This window comes from Melanostigma gelatinosum (genome assembly GCF_949748355.1).
Source record: "Melanostigma gelatinosum genome assembly, chromosome: 19".
In the NCBI taxonomy this organism is placed as follows: Eukaryota; Metazoa; Chordata; class Actinopteri; order Perciformes; family Zoarcidae; genus Melanostigma; species Melanostigma gelatinosum.
In genome coordinates, this window is record NC_136652.1 from 4,293,446 (window position 1) to 4,311,461 (window position 18,016).

Genomic DNA, 18,016 nt, shown 5'->3' on the forward strand with positions numbered 1-18,016 from the left:
TCAAATTACCTGGAAGGAATTGAGTATGGTAAAACTGTAGGTAGCAACAGGAACCATGGGATTGTCCTTGTCCAATAGGAGCTGAGCGAAGCCAATGATCCATGTTAGTCCAAAGACAGGCGTTAGAAAGACCACCACTTTAATGATGCTTTTGGCTGTCTCCTTGTCATCCACCTTGCTGGCATCAGGGACCGAGGACTTCACTAGAGTCACAATGACGACCACCATGGAGAAGAGATTTGTCAAAATCACAGTTCCAACAGGGAGGATAAAAGCATGTATGGAACCGTCCAAGAGCTTTTCATAAACCAGCCAGCATATTTTCTTATCATAGTATGGCTTGTTGGTGTACTTGCAATACATATAGCTGGATCCCACTATTAAGATTGGGCAAACATAGCCTACGATGCTGGCGAGGAACATGAAGACTCTTTTCCTCAGCGGACTGAAGACGAAGATGAGCTGGTGGACGAGCATGACACTCATGCACAGCATCCAGCTGAACATGGCCAAGAAAAACAGATGTTTGCATACTGTTAAAACTAGGCACCAGGTTTCACTGGGTTTTCCCTCAGAGGCCAGGAAACTGATGTCAGCAAGCAGGAGGAACGTGGCAATGTTCACCATGGCTGTGTGACGGAAATGTGAAAGGTTGGACTTGACCACGGCTGACCACACTAGAGACTCAACGGTGAGGTAGAGCAGCAAGGAGCAGATGGACACACCCAGGCCCACATAGGTGATGATATCTAGGATCTCGGTAGACATATCTTCCTTGGCCATGAGGACAGAGAATGAAGTCAGGTGGTTGCATTCACAGACGACTTGACCTTTGCCGTTACCATTACTAGGTTTAACAACGCATCCCGCACGCGACCATTTATTCTCACTGGGGATCCAGAAGACGCAGCGAGGTACTGTGTCGTTATTCAGCGTTTTCTTGGAGAAATCCAGTGTAATTTTCAAAAACGAATTACTGTTGTTCTCCAGTGTGGCCGATATTAATAGGTTGGTAGGCAGCGTATCGCGAAAGTTGTTTTTTAATTTGCTCATTAGATTTTTGATGCCAACAGCTTTGAATATTCCTGTGGTCCTGTTCAGATTCACGCCGGTGCCAAACACAGACACATTACAGTTGCTACTCGAGCAGAATTTGAGCTCTAAATTTTGGCTGATGACGTTGCTGCCGTTGCTACTGATCTTGATATTCTTCACCAGACCCTCCACAGACTTAAGGTAGTTTGATGACATCTTGTGAACTTCAGATTTGTTGACCGCATCCCAGGACCCGTTCAACATATTGCTTGCTGCGCCAATAAAATCCTGAAACAGAAGAATAAAAAGATAATCAGTGCTAAGGCACATGCTATCTAGGGATGTCCTAAGCTGATCCTCAGGATCGGTATTGTGTCGATCCAGTGATAATATAATGGCTAAAAAAAAGCAGATCATAATCCAATCCTTTCTTGACTGTGATGTGTTTTGCCCACGACAGCCTACAGCGTGAGCATTTCACTGCAAATGGAATGAGAATTAGAGTGTGAATGTGACACGTTATATGGGAGAACTGGTGCGAGTTCTGACATTGAGGGTGCCAAAATTCACAGGTTTGCTAAGCGCCGATAATAATTATCATTTGTAAAGAGCAATGGACAAAATATTCGGCAAGCAGATTTGTCATTGACAGCAAGCGTTGACCGTCGCTTTCACCAGTTACAGCAGGTCACTACGTTGCTGCTCAACGTTTTAGGGGCCCAACCTCCAAATTAAACTTCCATTCTTCAAGCTTAAACAAATTATATTTTTGAATCAGGACCTTCAGTGATTGCATGTAGTCACTTGGGGAAATAAGGTGTGTCAGATGACCCACAACAGTTGCTAATTCAATGTGTCAGATAGATATTGAATCAACATTTCCGTAAGTATTAGGTATCAGATTGGACTCTGTACCAGCAGATACCCAAAATGAACTAACTCATATTGGGATCTGGCCAAAAAAAAGTCATCCAGTTATCCCTAATTTGATTGCGGGGTTAAAGCCTTGTGTCTTAAGAGTGTTAGTTCCTCCGTAACACAACCTTATATAAAACCTAACCACAATGTGGAGAATATTTAATTGGATTTTGTTTCAATTGCCAAAACGGATGTGCCCAAAAGCAGCCCAAATCCAGTACATTTAGACACTAGGTTCATGCCACAACTGAGAATCACCTTCACCTTTCTGAAAAGCTAGTCTGATGGGGCATAAAGCATGATGATTAAATTTGATCAAAAAAAAATTATTAAAAAAAAACAAGACACAAACAAGGCTAACAAACAGCAACTCAACCGGCTACCTGTAGAGTGACTGGAGGATGTAAGAATTATGTGCAGCTTTTGAGGATGTCGAGCTTCACGAGAACTTCACTTGTATTTGTAAGTGCATGTTTAAACCACAATCTATGACAGTGTAACTGCACATTTTGATGAAAGCATTCTTTATTAAGCTTTTAGCCACATATTCTGGCCTTGTCATGGAGATGGTCAAGTTGTTATGACATGAAAATTCAGTTCTGTGGTATATGGTGTGTGTGTGTGTGTGTACCAGCAGAGATGGTGTTGCATGGTTTCTTGTAAGTGCTGAATCCTTGTGACTCAAAAAAAAGTTCCGACAGCCCAGCCACATAAAGTAGTCTCAATGGGATGCTTCTGGTGGTCCCTGTTGAGTTGGCAGTGTTTGTCTTGATTGGGTTGGAATTTTAATCACTCCTTGTTGGCCTTCAGTAGTGGCGTGTTCTTGTTGCACAGATGTATTGATACAGTATTGGCTTTTTTTCCCTTGTTTTCAGTTTATTTCTCCCCTCAAAAGATATCTCTTGAATGTATATTATTGTGCAACACTGTCAGCTAAAGTCCAAAATACAAAGAAAGGATGGTAGCAGGGCTATCGTCTGTTGACTTTTTCCTTCTCCAAAGTAGTGCTATTATATTTGCCTTCAGAAATCGGTCGAGGAACGGCAGCTTCCCATCCAATAATCAAACGAAGAATTTCCATACTGAGGTCACATGATAACAACTGAACCATCTCCATGACAACTGAGCAACTCCATATGCTGAGGAGGACCACAAAATGTGGTTAAAAGGAAAAACAGGGATCCTACATGGGATCCAGTGTAAGGAGAAGTTTTTTTTTTCAAACTGCTGTTTCCAAGGTCAAGCATTAACCTTCAAGCTTAAAACTCCACATGTATTACAGTGAAAGTAAGAATCAACAGGGGCTTACAGGTAAGACGCCATCGTCCAAGGTAATATTCACTGATGCCTGGGCCATCACATCAAGAACATTTATGGAGGCGATAGTGTCGGCAATAGAGTAACCGGAATCAGACTCAGATGTAGAACTGTTCTTAAGTCCTGAAAATATATTCAGGGCCACCTCCTGGGTAGCCCCTAGTCCCTTCAGGAAGTTCTAGAAACAAAACAAAAAAACAGCTTCATGTAACAGTGTACAAAAACACACAAGTTACATCCCACACAAAATGTAGGTGAGGTCAAAACAGTTGTAAACTTGAAATGATGAGGTTCTGTCTGTGATGTGACTGGTTTTGAGGTACTGAGCCCACACACAAAACTGATTTTACTGAAAAGTTCTGAGAACAAATTTTTCTCTTGAGTTTTAAGGTTCTATCTGCTAAGGCTTTATTCAAAGCAATGATTTAGTTTGAGAAAAGTAGACAACACACAAAATCAATCCACAATTTATTGAGTTATTTTATTTTTCTCAGATTCCTACATTCAAAAATGTTGACCTACATCGCTGTAGTCACAGTAACTTGAGTTACTTAATAACAGCATTCAATCTTGATTTACAGTATGAGCTTTGTATACATTAGCATGCTAGACGCTGTCTAGTGTACCTAATGGTAAAAATGTGCTATTCACCAAGTTCAAACAAGATTACTCTGAACAAGGTTGGCATTTCTGAATCATGTTTTTGATAAAGCCATACTTTTTTAAACATTTGAATAATCCTGTTAGTTTATATAAACCCAGTCACCTACCAGTGAGGTGACTGGGTTAAGAGACAAAACTTGATTGGTCGTCTTGTCTACTCTCTGAGTAGTGTTAGTTGGTCTGCATGTTGAACGTCATAGAGCCGAGGTTTTGGAGAACAATTTTGGAGACAAATTTTCTCTTGACAAATTTTAGGACCATCAATGCATAAAAGTCTAAATGAACTTTCTCAATGGAATATTTCCATGAGAATAAATAAGGTCTGATAAAGAAAGTTGGATAGAACTTTATAATTTTTCCACACTTACGTCTGCCTCATTTGAAACTTTGTTCAACTCTTCGTTGACGCAGGAGTCGAACTCATCCTGCCAGGTGCCAGTGAGTTCACAAGTGCGTGACTTATAGCCAACCCTGCCCGCTTCACATGTGTTATTAATCACTGTGTCTCCAGCTGGGGTTTTCGGCCAATTCGTGTCTTGCTCGCAAGCTATTGTATCATCTTGGACAAAAATATAGGAAATTAGTAGTTGATGCAAGAGACATTGCTAACAAATGTAACTATAAACAAAGTAATACAGTACTCTGACATTATAACAATATATCATATTATACCAGAGACGAAGTTGAAAATAATCACATGAAATACAATGAGAATAATTTACAATTTAATTGAAAATAATACGTCACCATAAATGACTGGGATAAGCACTTCTGCACTTTTTATTTGTTCCTTGTGGTTCTCAAAAGAGATAGAAACGATGATTGGGGTGCGGGGGGGGGTTGTTTGGCAATTGACACTGGCGTCGAAAGTGTAGAGCTGGTATTCTCCATCAGCTGTAAAGATGGAGTAGTTATCAGGGTTAGGTTTGCAGTTGTGGAAATGTGTGCATTTTGCAGAAATATTGGGAATTTAAATTTGCGTTGATGTTATAAAGTGAAGAAACATTTCATGCTGCGACTACTAAAAGGAAGCAAAGGGGACAGAAAGACTTGAGAGATACTGCAGGACTGACTTACAGATGAAGCGTGCATTTATCTGTTTCCCCAGGTATTTCCACACCACGTCAAAGTTCTCGTGGGTGTTTGAGATGGTGGCATTGACCCTCACAGTGATGGGATCACCCGCCGTTGAACAGTCCGCAGTGAGAGGGCTGATCCTCAAGGCGATGGTATCAGGCAGGAGTGTCACATTCAGCTTTGTTTTGGCTGTGTGCCTGACTGACCCGCTGGTGAATCCACACTCGTAGAAGCCTGCAGATCATATGTAGGAAACATTCACGCAACAGCTGCAATGGGCTGAATGTGACTTTTTTTCTTCTCACAGAAGTGTCGCCAGCAGATTTGTCTTTGAATCAAACAATTCCATGAAAGCGAAAGTAGTTGCTCTACATAAAAATGTCCCCTGTGTCTGATATATTATTACGTATGACATTATTAGATTGTTAGCACTGATCAATACAACATGTGACCATTGGAATGTAAGACCATGGAATGACCCCCCCTCCGGGACACTGTTGTGTTTGTTGGCTTAACAGAAAGGAGAGGGGTCTAGCTAGCGTTAGCAGTATCTCTTTCATGGGTCGGGTTGATGACCACACTACCAAAACACAGCAATGAGTAGCCCTGTGCTTACTGTACACATCCCGCACACTACTCTGCGATGTGAAGCGTGGCACGGTGTAACTAACATGCGGAGTCATGGAGCTCTCAATTTACACATGGGGATAAGCAACGGCTAAGATAGAGATATTGCACCAATCCCATTACCAGTGCAGTAAATGTCAGCAAAAAAATTGCACCCCCTGGAATTAATGTAGGGTGCTCTATGAATAACTACAAAATCTTCTTTATGGTGATTACAATGTGTACCAAATAAGTTAAAACTTAATATAGCTTAGCTCTGTACTTGCCTGACCAAATGCCTGTCACCTCCTGGAGTGTAACTGTGGCACAAGAACTGTATTGCGGTGTGGCACAGTTGGACTCCAGATTCACCACCTTGCCATTGTTGAGCTCAGCGTGCTGATACTCTGTGCTCAACGTCCAGCCAACGCTGCCTGTCGTCTCCTCAAATGAGCATTTCAGTACCGGCACTGACTTGTAGCACACTGCAGCCTCAGGGGCCTCTATGGTGACCAATCCTGTGTGAAGAAGGCCATATAAATACACAGCAATACAATAATTATGATGAGAGTAGAAGTAGGAAGTATCGCTTTTCAATGACAATCCATTGGTTTGTGAGTCCCTACAGTCGTCTGTCTATCCAAGACTTCGGTACAGAGGTACCTCAAAGTCTTCTGGTTCAGTGTCCATGATGCATACTCACTCATCTCAGTGGATGATTGGCAATGATTTTAATGTTAGGTCATTGACCAATGACAATTTATCTTAAATCTGGGAAAAGGAACTTCACCACTGGGAAGAAATGATGCCCAGTAAGTGATCAAAATACATCAAGAAATATACAGAAGCATGGGAAAGTGAAAATGGAATTAAAGAATGGATAGAAATTGTGGCGGGGATGAAACCAAAGCTCAGTAAATTCACATATTTACATATTTATTGTGATCATAACATCAAAATGTTGTGAATTAACAGGTGCATGAGTTGAAATAGTGGTAAAAATGCTAACAGGGAAAACATCTGGCACACTGAACATTTTTGGTGTTACTTTAGAGATAGCACAATACATTTGGCAGTAATAGTAATTTAGCTCAACTTAAAAGCAGTGTTTAGGGTTTGGCAGCGGCATATTTTGAGTTCTGGTGAGTCTGGGCCAGTTCTATTGGCAATTGGGCTGGTTTTGTCACACAGACCTGGCAACCCTGATTGTGGGGTGTGATGAACATCCCAGCTGCTAAAGACCACTGAAGACTTTTAGTCTTGTTTCCCAGCCAGGGGCAAAAATAATGATCTTTTAAAGATTAAAGGTGCAGTGTATACAATTTTGATTTAAACCATCAAAAAATGAACGAACATTCTCAACAAAATGTCCATAGACCACGCTAACTAGTAAGTCCTGACTTATCCTGGTAGGTCATACCACTTTTACATCGAGAGGTGATAGTCACTGTAACGTCCATGCTGTCTCACGGACTGTATATGTGTGCATAGTAACCGTGATGTCAAAAAGTGCGTTTGTGGATTGCCGTTTTGAAGCCTCCAGTTCGGCATTTTGGCCGTCGCCATCTTGGTTTTGATTTGAACCAGAAGGGACATGAGAGGGTGGCGCTAAATGCAACCGAATGCTGACGAAGATATATAGAGGCGACCAAAATGTTACTATTAACTGTCATGAACTGAAAGCAGTTGTAAGATGGCAGACCGCAAAACGTTGTGCTCGAAGACCTATCAATCACAAGGTAGCCCCGCCCTAAAGCATACCCCGCTTTATGGTCTACTTGACTCTAAATCAGGCATGTCCAAAGTCCGGCCCGCGGGCCAATCACGGCCCGAGGTCAGATTTTATACGGCCCGCGCCTTCTGTCTTAAAATGCATTATTTATGGCCCGCCAGCACAGTCAAAACGGAATGAATAAATCATACAAACTCTTTTTACCTCATGGTGGCAGCACCACTCTGTAACTGTCTGGCTGTTTGAAATTGGCTCTGACCCTTGAACTGTCATGGCTACGGCAAGTAAAAAAAGGAAAGTCGATAATGAGGGCCGCCGCTTCCAGGAGAGGTGGAGATCGCAATATTTTTTTCACCGAAAACCGAAACAACTGTGTCTCCCTAATTTGTCATGAGACTGTTGCCTTGTTTAAGGAATATAATGTAAAGAGACACTACGAGACCAAACGTGCTAATGCTACAACAAGCTATCAGAGAGCGTCTGTGCTAGAAAAGTGAAGCAACTCCAAGATAACTTGGCCACACAGCAGCGGTCCCTTTCACATGAAAACATCATCAAAGTAAGCTGCGGAGTGGCCGTGGTAATTGCTAAACATGACAAACCTTTTACGGAATGTGAGGTTATCAAAGACTGTGTTATGAAAATAGCAGAAAACATTTGCCCCGAGAAGAAGACAGAGTTTGCTAATGTTTGCCTGGCTCGTAACACTGAAGAGCTATCATCAGATACGAAGAGACAACTTGATATTTTTCGTGAGCCTGTTTCATGTGTGTTGAATTTAAATGTTAGACAACTTTTCATCACCCTCACTAAGTCATATTTAAGATTGTCTTGAGGTGAGAATATTGATCGGTTCCTATGTAATTAGCTTTTAGATGGCTTGTTCTTTGTGTTATCTGACTTTCAAGATGTGAAAGAAAGGCAGAATAGTTGTTGAGATGTGTTCAGACATGAATGCTTACATTTGGTTACATTGCTATTTGCTGTCATTGAAAATAAAATGATAAAATAACAATGTATGTATAGGCTACTTGTATTGTTTAAAATAATGTCAGCAGGGACTGTTGGCCCTTGGGCATTTTCACATTATCAAATTTGGCCCTCTTTGAAAAAAGTTTCGACACCCCTGCTCTAAATGGACCGTAATGTACTAAATGAACATCATGCTGTATTGAAGAAGACTTGAAACTAATGATTGAGACCATAAACTCATGTTTACAAGAAGTCAAGTGAGAAGTTGTGTAATTTTCTCATTCTCACGATCAGACTCCTTTTTGCAACAGGAGGAGTCGCCCCCTGATGGTTGTTAGAAAGAATGCACATCTAAAGCAGGAGGTTTCCATCGGACCTTAGTCCAGAGTACAAAGAAGTAGAGCTGCTCTGAGGGCTTGTCAATAATAGATCCATGGTCCATGTACATTTTGATTGTTTGTTCATTGGATTCAATCAAAAGTGGCAAAACCAAGAAAATAACTCAATCCCTTGCTTCGCCCTTCCCACTGCAAGGAGATTACTTCGCGGGAAGTATAACATGCAGCAGACCCAGGAGACAGAGGGACCTTCTGTTCGCAGTTAAATCGAATATAGCCAACAGTGCAAACTCAACATGCGTGGGTCTGATCCTGGGGGATTGCCCCGACTCCCCACACGTTCAGCAAACGTTCTGTTGCTGCTGACACACAGGTCCTACCAGGACCTCCATCCCGCTGTGACTCCCTGGGGAGGGGATTTCCGCGAGCCGAATGAAAGCTTTGCATAACTTTTTTGTCTATTATAAAATTACTGGATTGACAGTAGCACTAAACTATTACTCAATTCCTTATTTAATTTATGAAGGCATGCAAGTCACATTGTCATCACTGTCCTGCAAATATTTCAGAATGAAAGCCTTGTGTGAGGTAATGTAGAGTTTTTGGCCATTGAAAAGTGCTACAGGGATTTTATTTTGAAATATATAATTTATTTCAATATATCATCAGATCATATAGAGATCGAAACTGTAGTAATGTTGCTGGTATGATACCAATAAACCGTAAAAAGATCATTTTCATTGTCTATTTTTGATGTGAACCTCACTGCACGCAGTAAAAATAGGCGAGACCTCGAAAGCCGGCACCCAGCTGAACCACGCCGTTCATGCTGGCCGTGAAGCCCAGGCGTTACCCTTTGATAGTAGTCTGTTGAGAGCATGCAATACAACAGCTAAGAAATCGTTACAGAGTCAACATGTTCAAAATGACTGAAGATAAACTTTCATACTGACCAAAAGTGTCGACCTGAAGCACAGCTACAAGACTGCTTTGCAGATTATCGACGATGGTTTGAAGTTTAGAAGTGGGACATTTGGCGCTGACTGCTACCTCGAAGTCAACAACGTTTGTGGTGTACGGCCTTTAAGATTTGGATCAATGAAAGATTAGTGGTTAGTGAGAAAATCATTTTGTATTTGTGATAAATGTATTATGAGATTTGAAACAGAAATGCTGACAACCAAGGTTCCTTTCCTTTCAACGCTTATGTGTAAATCCCATGCAGTAGGCCGTGCTCATTTTTAAGGTGTGTTCAGACGGAATGAGAGGCATATTTTCACAATGCTTTATTCACACAAATCAAAAAGCTAATGTACCAAGTGTACAGATGTTAGCTGTAGCAGCTTGTGTGTGTGTGTGTGTGTGTGTGTGTGGAGCATGTTTATGATGTAGAAATTGCCCCGGTCCAATTTCACTTGCATTCACTTTGCAAAAAAAAAAAGAAATGGATCCAATCATGTCACCTCTCAAATTGACAGCATTCTGTTTGAACACACCTTTGGTTCTAAAGGAATACGCAGGCTCTGATGTTACTGCTGCAGCCCTTGTTTTGCTTAACTGATATCTCCTGACAAGGTGCACAGGCTGTGACAAGAGGCCTGGGAAATTGAAGTCAGTGAACTTTTGGTCACATTTTGTTTAGAATAATGGAGAGTTTAGAACCAAGCAGAGACAAACCAAACTCCCAACTCGTTGAATACGACAGCTTGGTCAGTGGCCCTTCAAACGCTTCAAACTAGGATGCTCTACGGACCTCTCCAGCGTCAGTTTTGCGAGTGACAAAAAATACAAGTAAGTAAGTAGAATAAAGTGTAACGTGAGGACAGGACGGCTTAACTAAAGTATGCTCCCAAGTCAATGTGTAGTCTCCAGGTAATACGACAAGGGCATCAGTTCATCAGCCCATCAAGAAGAGTTGGCTTTGGTTAAAAGGTGCACGGTGTGATGCCTAGCCACATGCTCCAAAGAAATGCTTACACTGTCTTTGCAAAATACATTTTACTTGGTTAGGTTTAGGAAAGATCGCGCTTTGGGTTAAAATAAGTATAGGTTTATTATGTAGTTAAGTGGGCTAAGTAATGTGCGCTAAGTATGATTGTCACATACGCTAAGTACGCTTGTTGCGCATGCTAAGTATGCTTGTAAAATACGGCAAGTACACTCTTGTTACGTATGCTTGTTACATACGCTAATGTTGCTTGTTATGCATGCTAAGTAGCTTTTTACGTGTGCTTGTTAGGTACACTAAGTACACTTGTTACATACACTAAGTATGCTGGTACATACGCTAAGTACGCTTTCTACATACGCTAAGTATGCTTGTTACAAACGCTAAGTATGCTTGTTATATATGCTATGTACGCGACATAACTTTCTAACCTACATGATGTAACTTTCCGTAACGTTACCTATTACGTGACTTAATTTGAGTCAATGTTGACTTTTGGTTTCACCCAGGACATGAACCCTGGTCTCTTGGATAAAATTCCTGGATTGCTGGGCCACGAACCAAGCTGCCGTATTCGATGACTTTGTAGTGAGGACATGCTGAGACGACCACATCTTCTTTGCCTCTTGTGCATCCCTCAACGAGTTGTACTTCTCCCCCACCCAAAAAAACTTTACCAATCTAATTCTCTAGGTCAAGACTAGTTGAAGTTGCTCTTGCGCCATTCATTTTAGTCAAAGATGTTCTTTGATAAAAGAAAAAATATAAAGTACACGACAATACCTTGGACCGGTTACATTCAGGAACTCAAAGCCATTCAGTTCTTCAAATTGAGTTTGAAGCTTTGAAAAGAAAGATCATTGAGTCATTAATATTTGACGTATGTATTACAGTAAACATTTTCAATAATTTATATGTAGATATTTGTGATCGGAGAGAGAGAGAGAGATGTACCGTGGTAGTTTTTTTGTTATCCCAAGTGTCTTCATTCATTGTCACCGACCCATTGATGTGAACTGTGTTGATTACAAAGATTTTCGGTTCAGATTTCAACAAGCATATTTGTCCATATGGAAAAACAGTAAAGAGTATTATGCAGGAACACTTTCAGATTACAGTGACCCTTGTTCCATTTACAATGGACAACACTAATTTACAAAATAACGTAACTCGTCAACAAAAAAGACGTTTTGCCATAAACATGGCAAAACAGGAGGGACATTTGACAGGCATCAGGACTGTTACCTTCGACTTTGGCAACGCAGAGTGGGGTGATCTGGGACACGTTTTGTAGACAGGGAGTTTCCCGGCAACAGTTGTAATTGTAACACACTAGGTTGCTCCAAGTGTAGCCGGTTCTGCAGTTGCAAGTGGATTCATCTCCAACAATCAGGCACTCTAGAATGAGAAGCACAGTCGTCATCAAAGTCCCCGAGAACTTGGTTTTCAAGTATTTCTCTTCAAGACTAAATACAAGAGAGAGAACGTGAAAAAACTCTCAGGCTCCAATCTGCTTTACCAGGACAGTGTGGTTTGATTACAGCCTTTTCTTTCTCCAAACTCGTTAAATATGGCAGCCTAGCATACTCTGCTTTATGGTTTATTTACCTCTAAATGGACCATAATTTACGAAGTGAACATCATGCTGTGTTGAAGAAGACTTGAAACTAGAGATTAAGACCATAAACTAATAGACTTCTTTTTGCAACAAGATGATGTCACCCCCTGCTGGTCAGTAGAGAGAATGCAGGTTTTAAGATAATTCTGCATTGGCTTCACTCGGCAGAACCGGAGGATGCCGCCTGGTAGAATGGGACACGCCGCCCCCGACACGTCCCAAACTGACATTAGAGAGGAACGTCTTTAGATATGGAGTACTCATTGTCTCTCTCTACTGCTGAAATGTGGATTTGCATTCTGAACTGTTCTGCATGCTGCCGACCACAATCGATAACTTACTTACTGTATTACAGAAGAACTGATTGCATAAATAACCAGAGTAAGACGAAAGAGCTTCAGCGTGATACCTGCTACCAGTTCACTCTGTGAGACGGTCACTTGGTCGGACTCTGCAGGGATCAAACTTAAAGCTGACAGGACAGTATTGGCCTCCAGAGTGACATTACTTTCCACCATCAGCTCGGCAATGTAGACATCTTGAACTGCAACATAAGATATTGTATGTGTTATTTCTGTGTGTTTTGAGCAACTGGGTTGAATTATAAAGGGATGCATTGACTGAAGTTGTTGACACTGGAGAGAACTACTATAAACCAAGCATACGATATATTTAATGGGTAACTTTGGTATTTTTCAAACTGGACCCTATTTTACCATGTTTTTCTTTTAGTATTGAAGGAGAATGCCGCAACCGGCAACCACTAAATGGGCTTTGAGAGCAATTTTACATATTTTAGATATGTTCAATGTACTCCAAAACTGCCCATGGCTCCCAGCGTTCATCTTCCGGCAACACGTCACCTCGCGATATTTCAGAACTAGACTTCTCCTTGATTAAGACACTTTCTGTAATGTTGTAATTATGGAAGCTTTTAACAACAATCAGAGCCTGTCAATGTCCAAAACAAGCACTTTAATATATGTAAATTGACGGTGCCAAATGGCACTGATATGATTACATTGTGACTGCTGTGTGCAGCAATAATGGACCAAATCACGAAATTGTTCCTATTTGTCAGTTAGACACAAAAACATTGGGAGATAGGGTCCAAGTTGAAAAATACAGAAGTTACCCTTTAACTACATGATATATTGCATAATTTTGTCCACCATTGCACAACTATTTGTTCAACAACAGAGAAATTGAAGAGGAAAAAGAAAGAACTCAAAGCGCCTTAGCTTAGCTAGGTTGCTAACAGTAGATTAGCTCGTTCGGGACAGTAAGTTTGCATAACTGTCCACAAACCATTGCTCTTTTGTGGGAGTTTTCACTCTGACAGAGGAGGTTAAATAAATGCAGCAACAAAGCTAATAGGCTACAAGAGCTAATTCCATTTCGGACTCTCTGGTTCCCGTCCCCTCAAAGGTCAGCACTATCGAGATGGTGAGACCATGCCTTTAATCCTGGCCCAGGTTTTTGTTGAATTTTACCAAAGCATCCAATATGACGATGTAGCTAAGCGACTCACCTACTGCAAGGACCTGCAATGACAAGAACAGGCAAACAACAGAATTAGCCTTGCTGTCGTAGGTGTAATTCACTCTTATGTAAAATTAAGATATACAACTTTTATCTTTTTAGTGCTCAATAAACACAGCCTAACATTTTTGCAATTTCAATTTTTTTGTCAATAAATAAAAAGTTTGCAACTAAATGCAACTAATTTATGTGCATTGAAATAGAGTACTAGAATATAACAATTTTAACAAATTAAAAATTTAAACAAGGTTAACGATCCAAAAATGTCACGTGACTGAGGAGTATCTTTACCTGAAAGTAGATGTGCACAGCCCCAATCAGAAACACAAACACTCTGGAACACATTCTGGAGTTATTCTGGTGTAAAGAAAAACAAAATAAACTAACATTAACAGCAATTAAGGAACCAATTGACTGAAAATGCAGACCCCCACAAATGCAATTTGTGGGGGTCTGCATATCTCTATTGTCTGCAAAATCTGTCTGTCAAAAATTGTCTGCAAAATCTCTATTGTATATAGATGCACTTATATAAATGAACACTCTTCCAAACAAGCAATCTACTAAACTCATGAAAAATGTTCAGGACTTGTTACGTCGCGCAGTGGGAGATATCTGTGCACTGACATTTGATCGGGATATTCATGGTCCTCAGAGGATAATTTCTAATCATTTTGCTGATCCCCTGATCTTTTGTCTTAGATACAATTTTTCAGGTGATTCTCACACAGCGTTTGGAGCTATACCGACAAAAATGAATGCCCTGTCATTTTTTAGAAAATCAATTTGTATGTAACCCACAGTCAGGAACAAGGATGTATAAAGACAACTTTCATACTTCAGTAACGGCACTTTCGTAGGTATTTTATCCCTGACCATGAACTTTTCCTAAACATAATCAAGTAGTTTTATTCCCTAAATCTGGACAAGTATTTGATGAAAATGACACATGTAGCTGGAGTTTTGTAAGGAAACGCACGCAAAATGAGGAGTGACTTTTTTGCAAGATATCATAAGAACCGTTGTCGGAGGGTAATTTCCCCCAACCAACACTGAGGCGCATCACAAGCATGGGTGTATTGGAGGGTAAATGTGTACAAATGTTTTTTTTTATCCACCTCTAAAAACTGAGAAATGCTTCATGCACTCTCTCTCTTAACAGAAGCAGAGAACAGCCATTAAGCCTGCACTCACTTTTACAAAGCAAATGTGAATACAAATGAACCCTCCTATGCGCTGAAGCAAATAATAACATTTGCATATTGCTAATTCCACGGTCAGGACGGACACTAGAGAGGTTTCAGGCACAAAAGACAATGACGTAAATTGAATGCAAACCTAAAAAAAAGCCCAGCGTTGCCAACTCTTTTCCAGTGAAATTAGCTAGCAGCACAAGCTCCAAAAGTCGCAAAATCTAGGGAGAAAGTCAGCAAATTTCAATTGTCATAATGAGCTTAAACAACGAACACGGCTGTTGTTAGTACCCACAGCTGTCAAGCTACCAGCTTGTAGCAATGAGGCAGGCAGGCAGATAGACAGGAATTCATTTGGTCGGGCCGAATAAAATGATTGGATGGACTTTTTACAGTCCTGCGACAGCCATTGATGCTGGAAAAAAAATTTTTGTCAGAACATTTGATTCATTGATTGCTGTCAGGATGTAATGAGAATTTCCACAAAAATATCCAACATGTTTTTGAAGATTACCTACCCTTACTTTAACTGCAGTCTTGCGAGACAATGGTCATTTTTGTCATTGTTAGTATAAAAGTATTGATTACAGCAGGTTTGAGTGTAAGTTCTACACTTGATAATTCACAAAAGGTGCTGATGATATAACTGTTGCTCCCCAGTGATCTAGTCTTCTCATGTGTTGGGTATTTCTGTCAGACAGTTAACATTTTCAATCATGTTCATTTGGGAAATACACATATTACTGAGTGTGTAAATACAACTGTAATTGTTATAGGTTGGTCCAGAAAAATACAAATACTGTATTGAAAAAACCATAAGAATAAAATATAGCTTAAACAAACTAAACATACACTTTGCAAAGCAAGCTGTTCCTTTCTTTTAAGTATATATACCAAGCACATATTTTTGCTTGCCAAACATGTTTGGTTTTCACTGCTTCTGATAACAGTGCACAGCGTGGTCAGAGGCCTGTCGCTGTGGTACAGGTCATGCCCTCCTCATTTTCATGTTGGGTTAGCACATAGCTTCCTTGTAATCATCGTTACACTGTGGTTATATAACACTGGACCACATGCTGGCCCACAATGGCTGCTTTATTAGGTAAACCTGTACAGTCCAGTGTAATTCAATAGGACAGCTCTGCAATAAGTTCTACCATTTCAAAGTTCATGTTTTTGTTGAAATTGTTGCAAAAGGTCTAAATTCAATCATAAGTTTATATTTAAATGTTGGTGCTGTATTGGACTATGCTATATTAACATATAAACGCCAGTCTTTATAATGTAGTCCAGTACAACGACACCACTAACCATAACCTCAGTGCTGAAACATTTCAAAAAAGAAGAAAAAAAAGTTTTTAAGGCAAAATAAAAGTTGACTTTATGACAGAACTGTCGGGTTGTATTACACTGTACAGGCGTTATTAGTTCTAAGGCCTATTAAAGTGGCCATGTATATACAATAGCATGCTGACGTTTCTATCAATAAAGAAAACACACCTACAGTACATACACATAGATGCATACATTGACTAACCTACATAAAGTACATTTTTAGTGTACAAAACTATTGAGAGTGTTTTAACTTTTCATCCCCTCCTTTCTGGTAAGGTCACCTCAACTGCAGATGGAAGAATAAACTCTCTGGGAATGTGTCAATGGCAATACAAATAGTTGGCAAACCCTAAAAGCCCTTGACTCAACTTTTTCCAAAAAGGATGACGAACAAAACGAGGAGTATCCAGGCCGATAGCTCCCATCCTCTTTTCAGCCAGTTTGAGCCCCGGGAGACAAGTTGTTCATCCCTATACCCCCATGACTTTACTAAACTCCCCAAATTGACTGAGTAGATCTAAGCCGCAGACATGAACTGTTATAATGTGTAACATTGGTTGTTACCAACTTTTATGTTTGTATTTTGTTTCCTGCGAGCCAAAGACAAATGCCTACCCTGGTGGACAAAAAAGATTTATTGGACTATAAGAGTTGGACACAATAACAGGGACACCTCAATGTCTTTACCATTGTAATTATTATAAGACACCATAACAAGAATGATACAGTAGAGACTGATTACGGTCGCAGTAGTCAACTGTTCAAGAAGCTCGGGACGAAATCTTTCCTATACAAATAATGTTTAAATAATTTGCTTATCGTGTTCATTTTAGGTCTCCACATACAGGTGGTGCTGCGTGCACAATGAAATCATGACGGGTGAAGAAAAGTCCCTTTCTCTCAATGAAAAATGTTTCTTGAAGCTTAAGACAAACTGCCAAAAAAAAGAGCCAACGACATGCAGCGGGGAAACTTGGTGTTTCCCGGGCTACGTGTCGCCAACTGCGTACGGGCGGAAAGCACCCGTGGTTGTTGCTGTGTTTGAACACGGATACAACATATTTTGAAACAGTCGATAAAATGCACTTTACTTTACATTTACTTTATATTCAGTAAAAAATATGCAAACGTCAATTAGACGACAATCTGTATGAGAAATAAATCCAATTTAAATCAATCATAATAATCCACTCACAGTAATACATTTATGGTTGAGAGTTAATTAGTTTGGAAGCTTACAATGTCCGTCTTTGTTTAGATTGTTGTGTTTAGATGGTGGTTTTCTGTTTTAAACGTTATTTTGATTTGCACATTAACCATAAACACGGTTTTCAACAAAAACTAAACATGTGTCACAAACTTAAAATTTTGCATTTCTTAAAAAAAATGTGCAGGGCATTGATCAGTCAGCACATTGTTCGTGGAAGGACTCAGTTAATCTGCTTCCACTCAGTATGCGCTTTACCAGGGAGAGAAAATTATTATTATTTTCTATTCCCCCAATTAAAGTCAGAGCAAATCACCCATTCACTTACTTGAGATTCTCCTCAGCAGTCACTTATTCATGTACGTAGAGAAAAGACCATGCAGTCCACCTCGATGATATCAAAAATATAGGTGTAGAAATGTCTATTGGCTCTCTGTTCTTTGGCCTGTGAAAGAGTAGATTTCCTGTTATACTGGTTGGACTGTTCCTTATTATTTATTGCATTTATAGCATCT

The 18,016-nt window shown here is 40.2% G+C and overlaps 1 protein-coding gene across 1 annotated transcript; it reads right to left on the minus strand.

Moving 5' to 3' along the window:
- adgrf3b (adhesion G protein-coupled receptor F3b) lies at window positions 1-14,111 on the minus strand (the record flags this gene model as incomplete). The annotated part of the gene is made up of 9 exons (XM_079291119.1): window positions 1-1,323; window positions 3,263-3,448; window positions 4,302-4,492; window positions 5,011-5,244; window positions 5,904-6,134; window positions 11,852-12,004; window positions 12,634-12,768; window positions 13,756-13,768; window positions 14,058-14,111. The coding sequence occupies 9 exons, from the start codon at window positions 14,109-14,111 to the stop codon at window positions 1-3; spliced, it is 2,520 nt and encodes an 839-aa protein (XP_079147245.1).
- Between the last annotated feature and the right edge of the window lie 3,905 nt (window positions 14,112-18,016).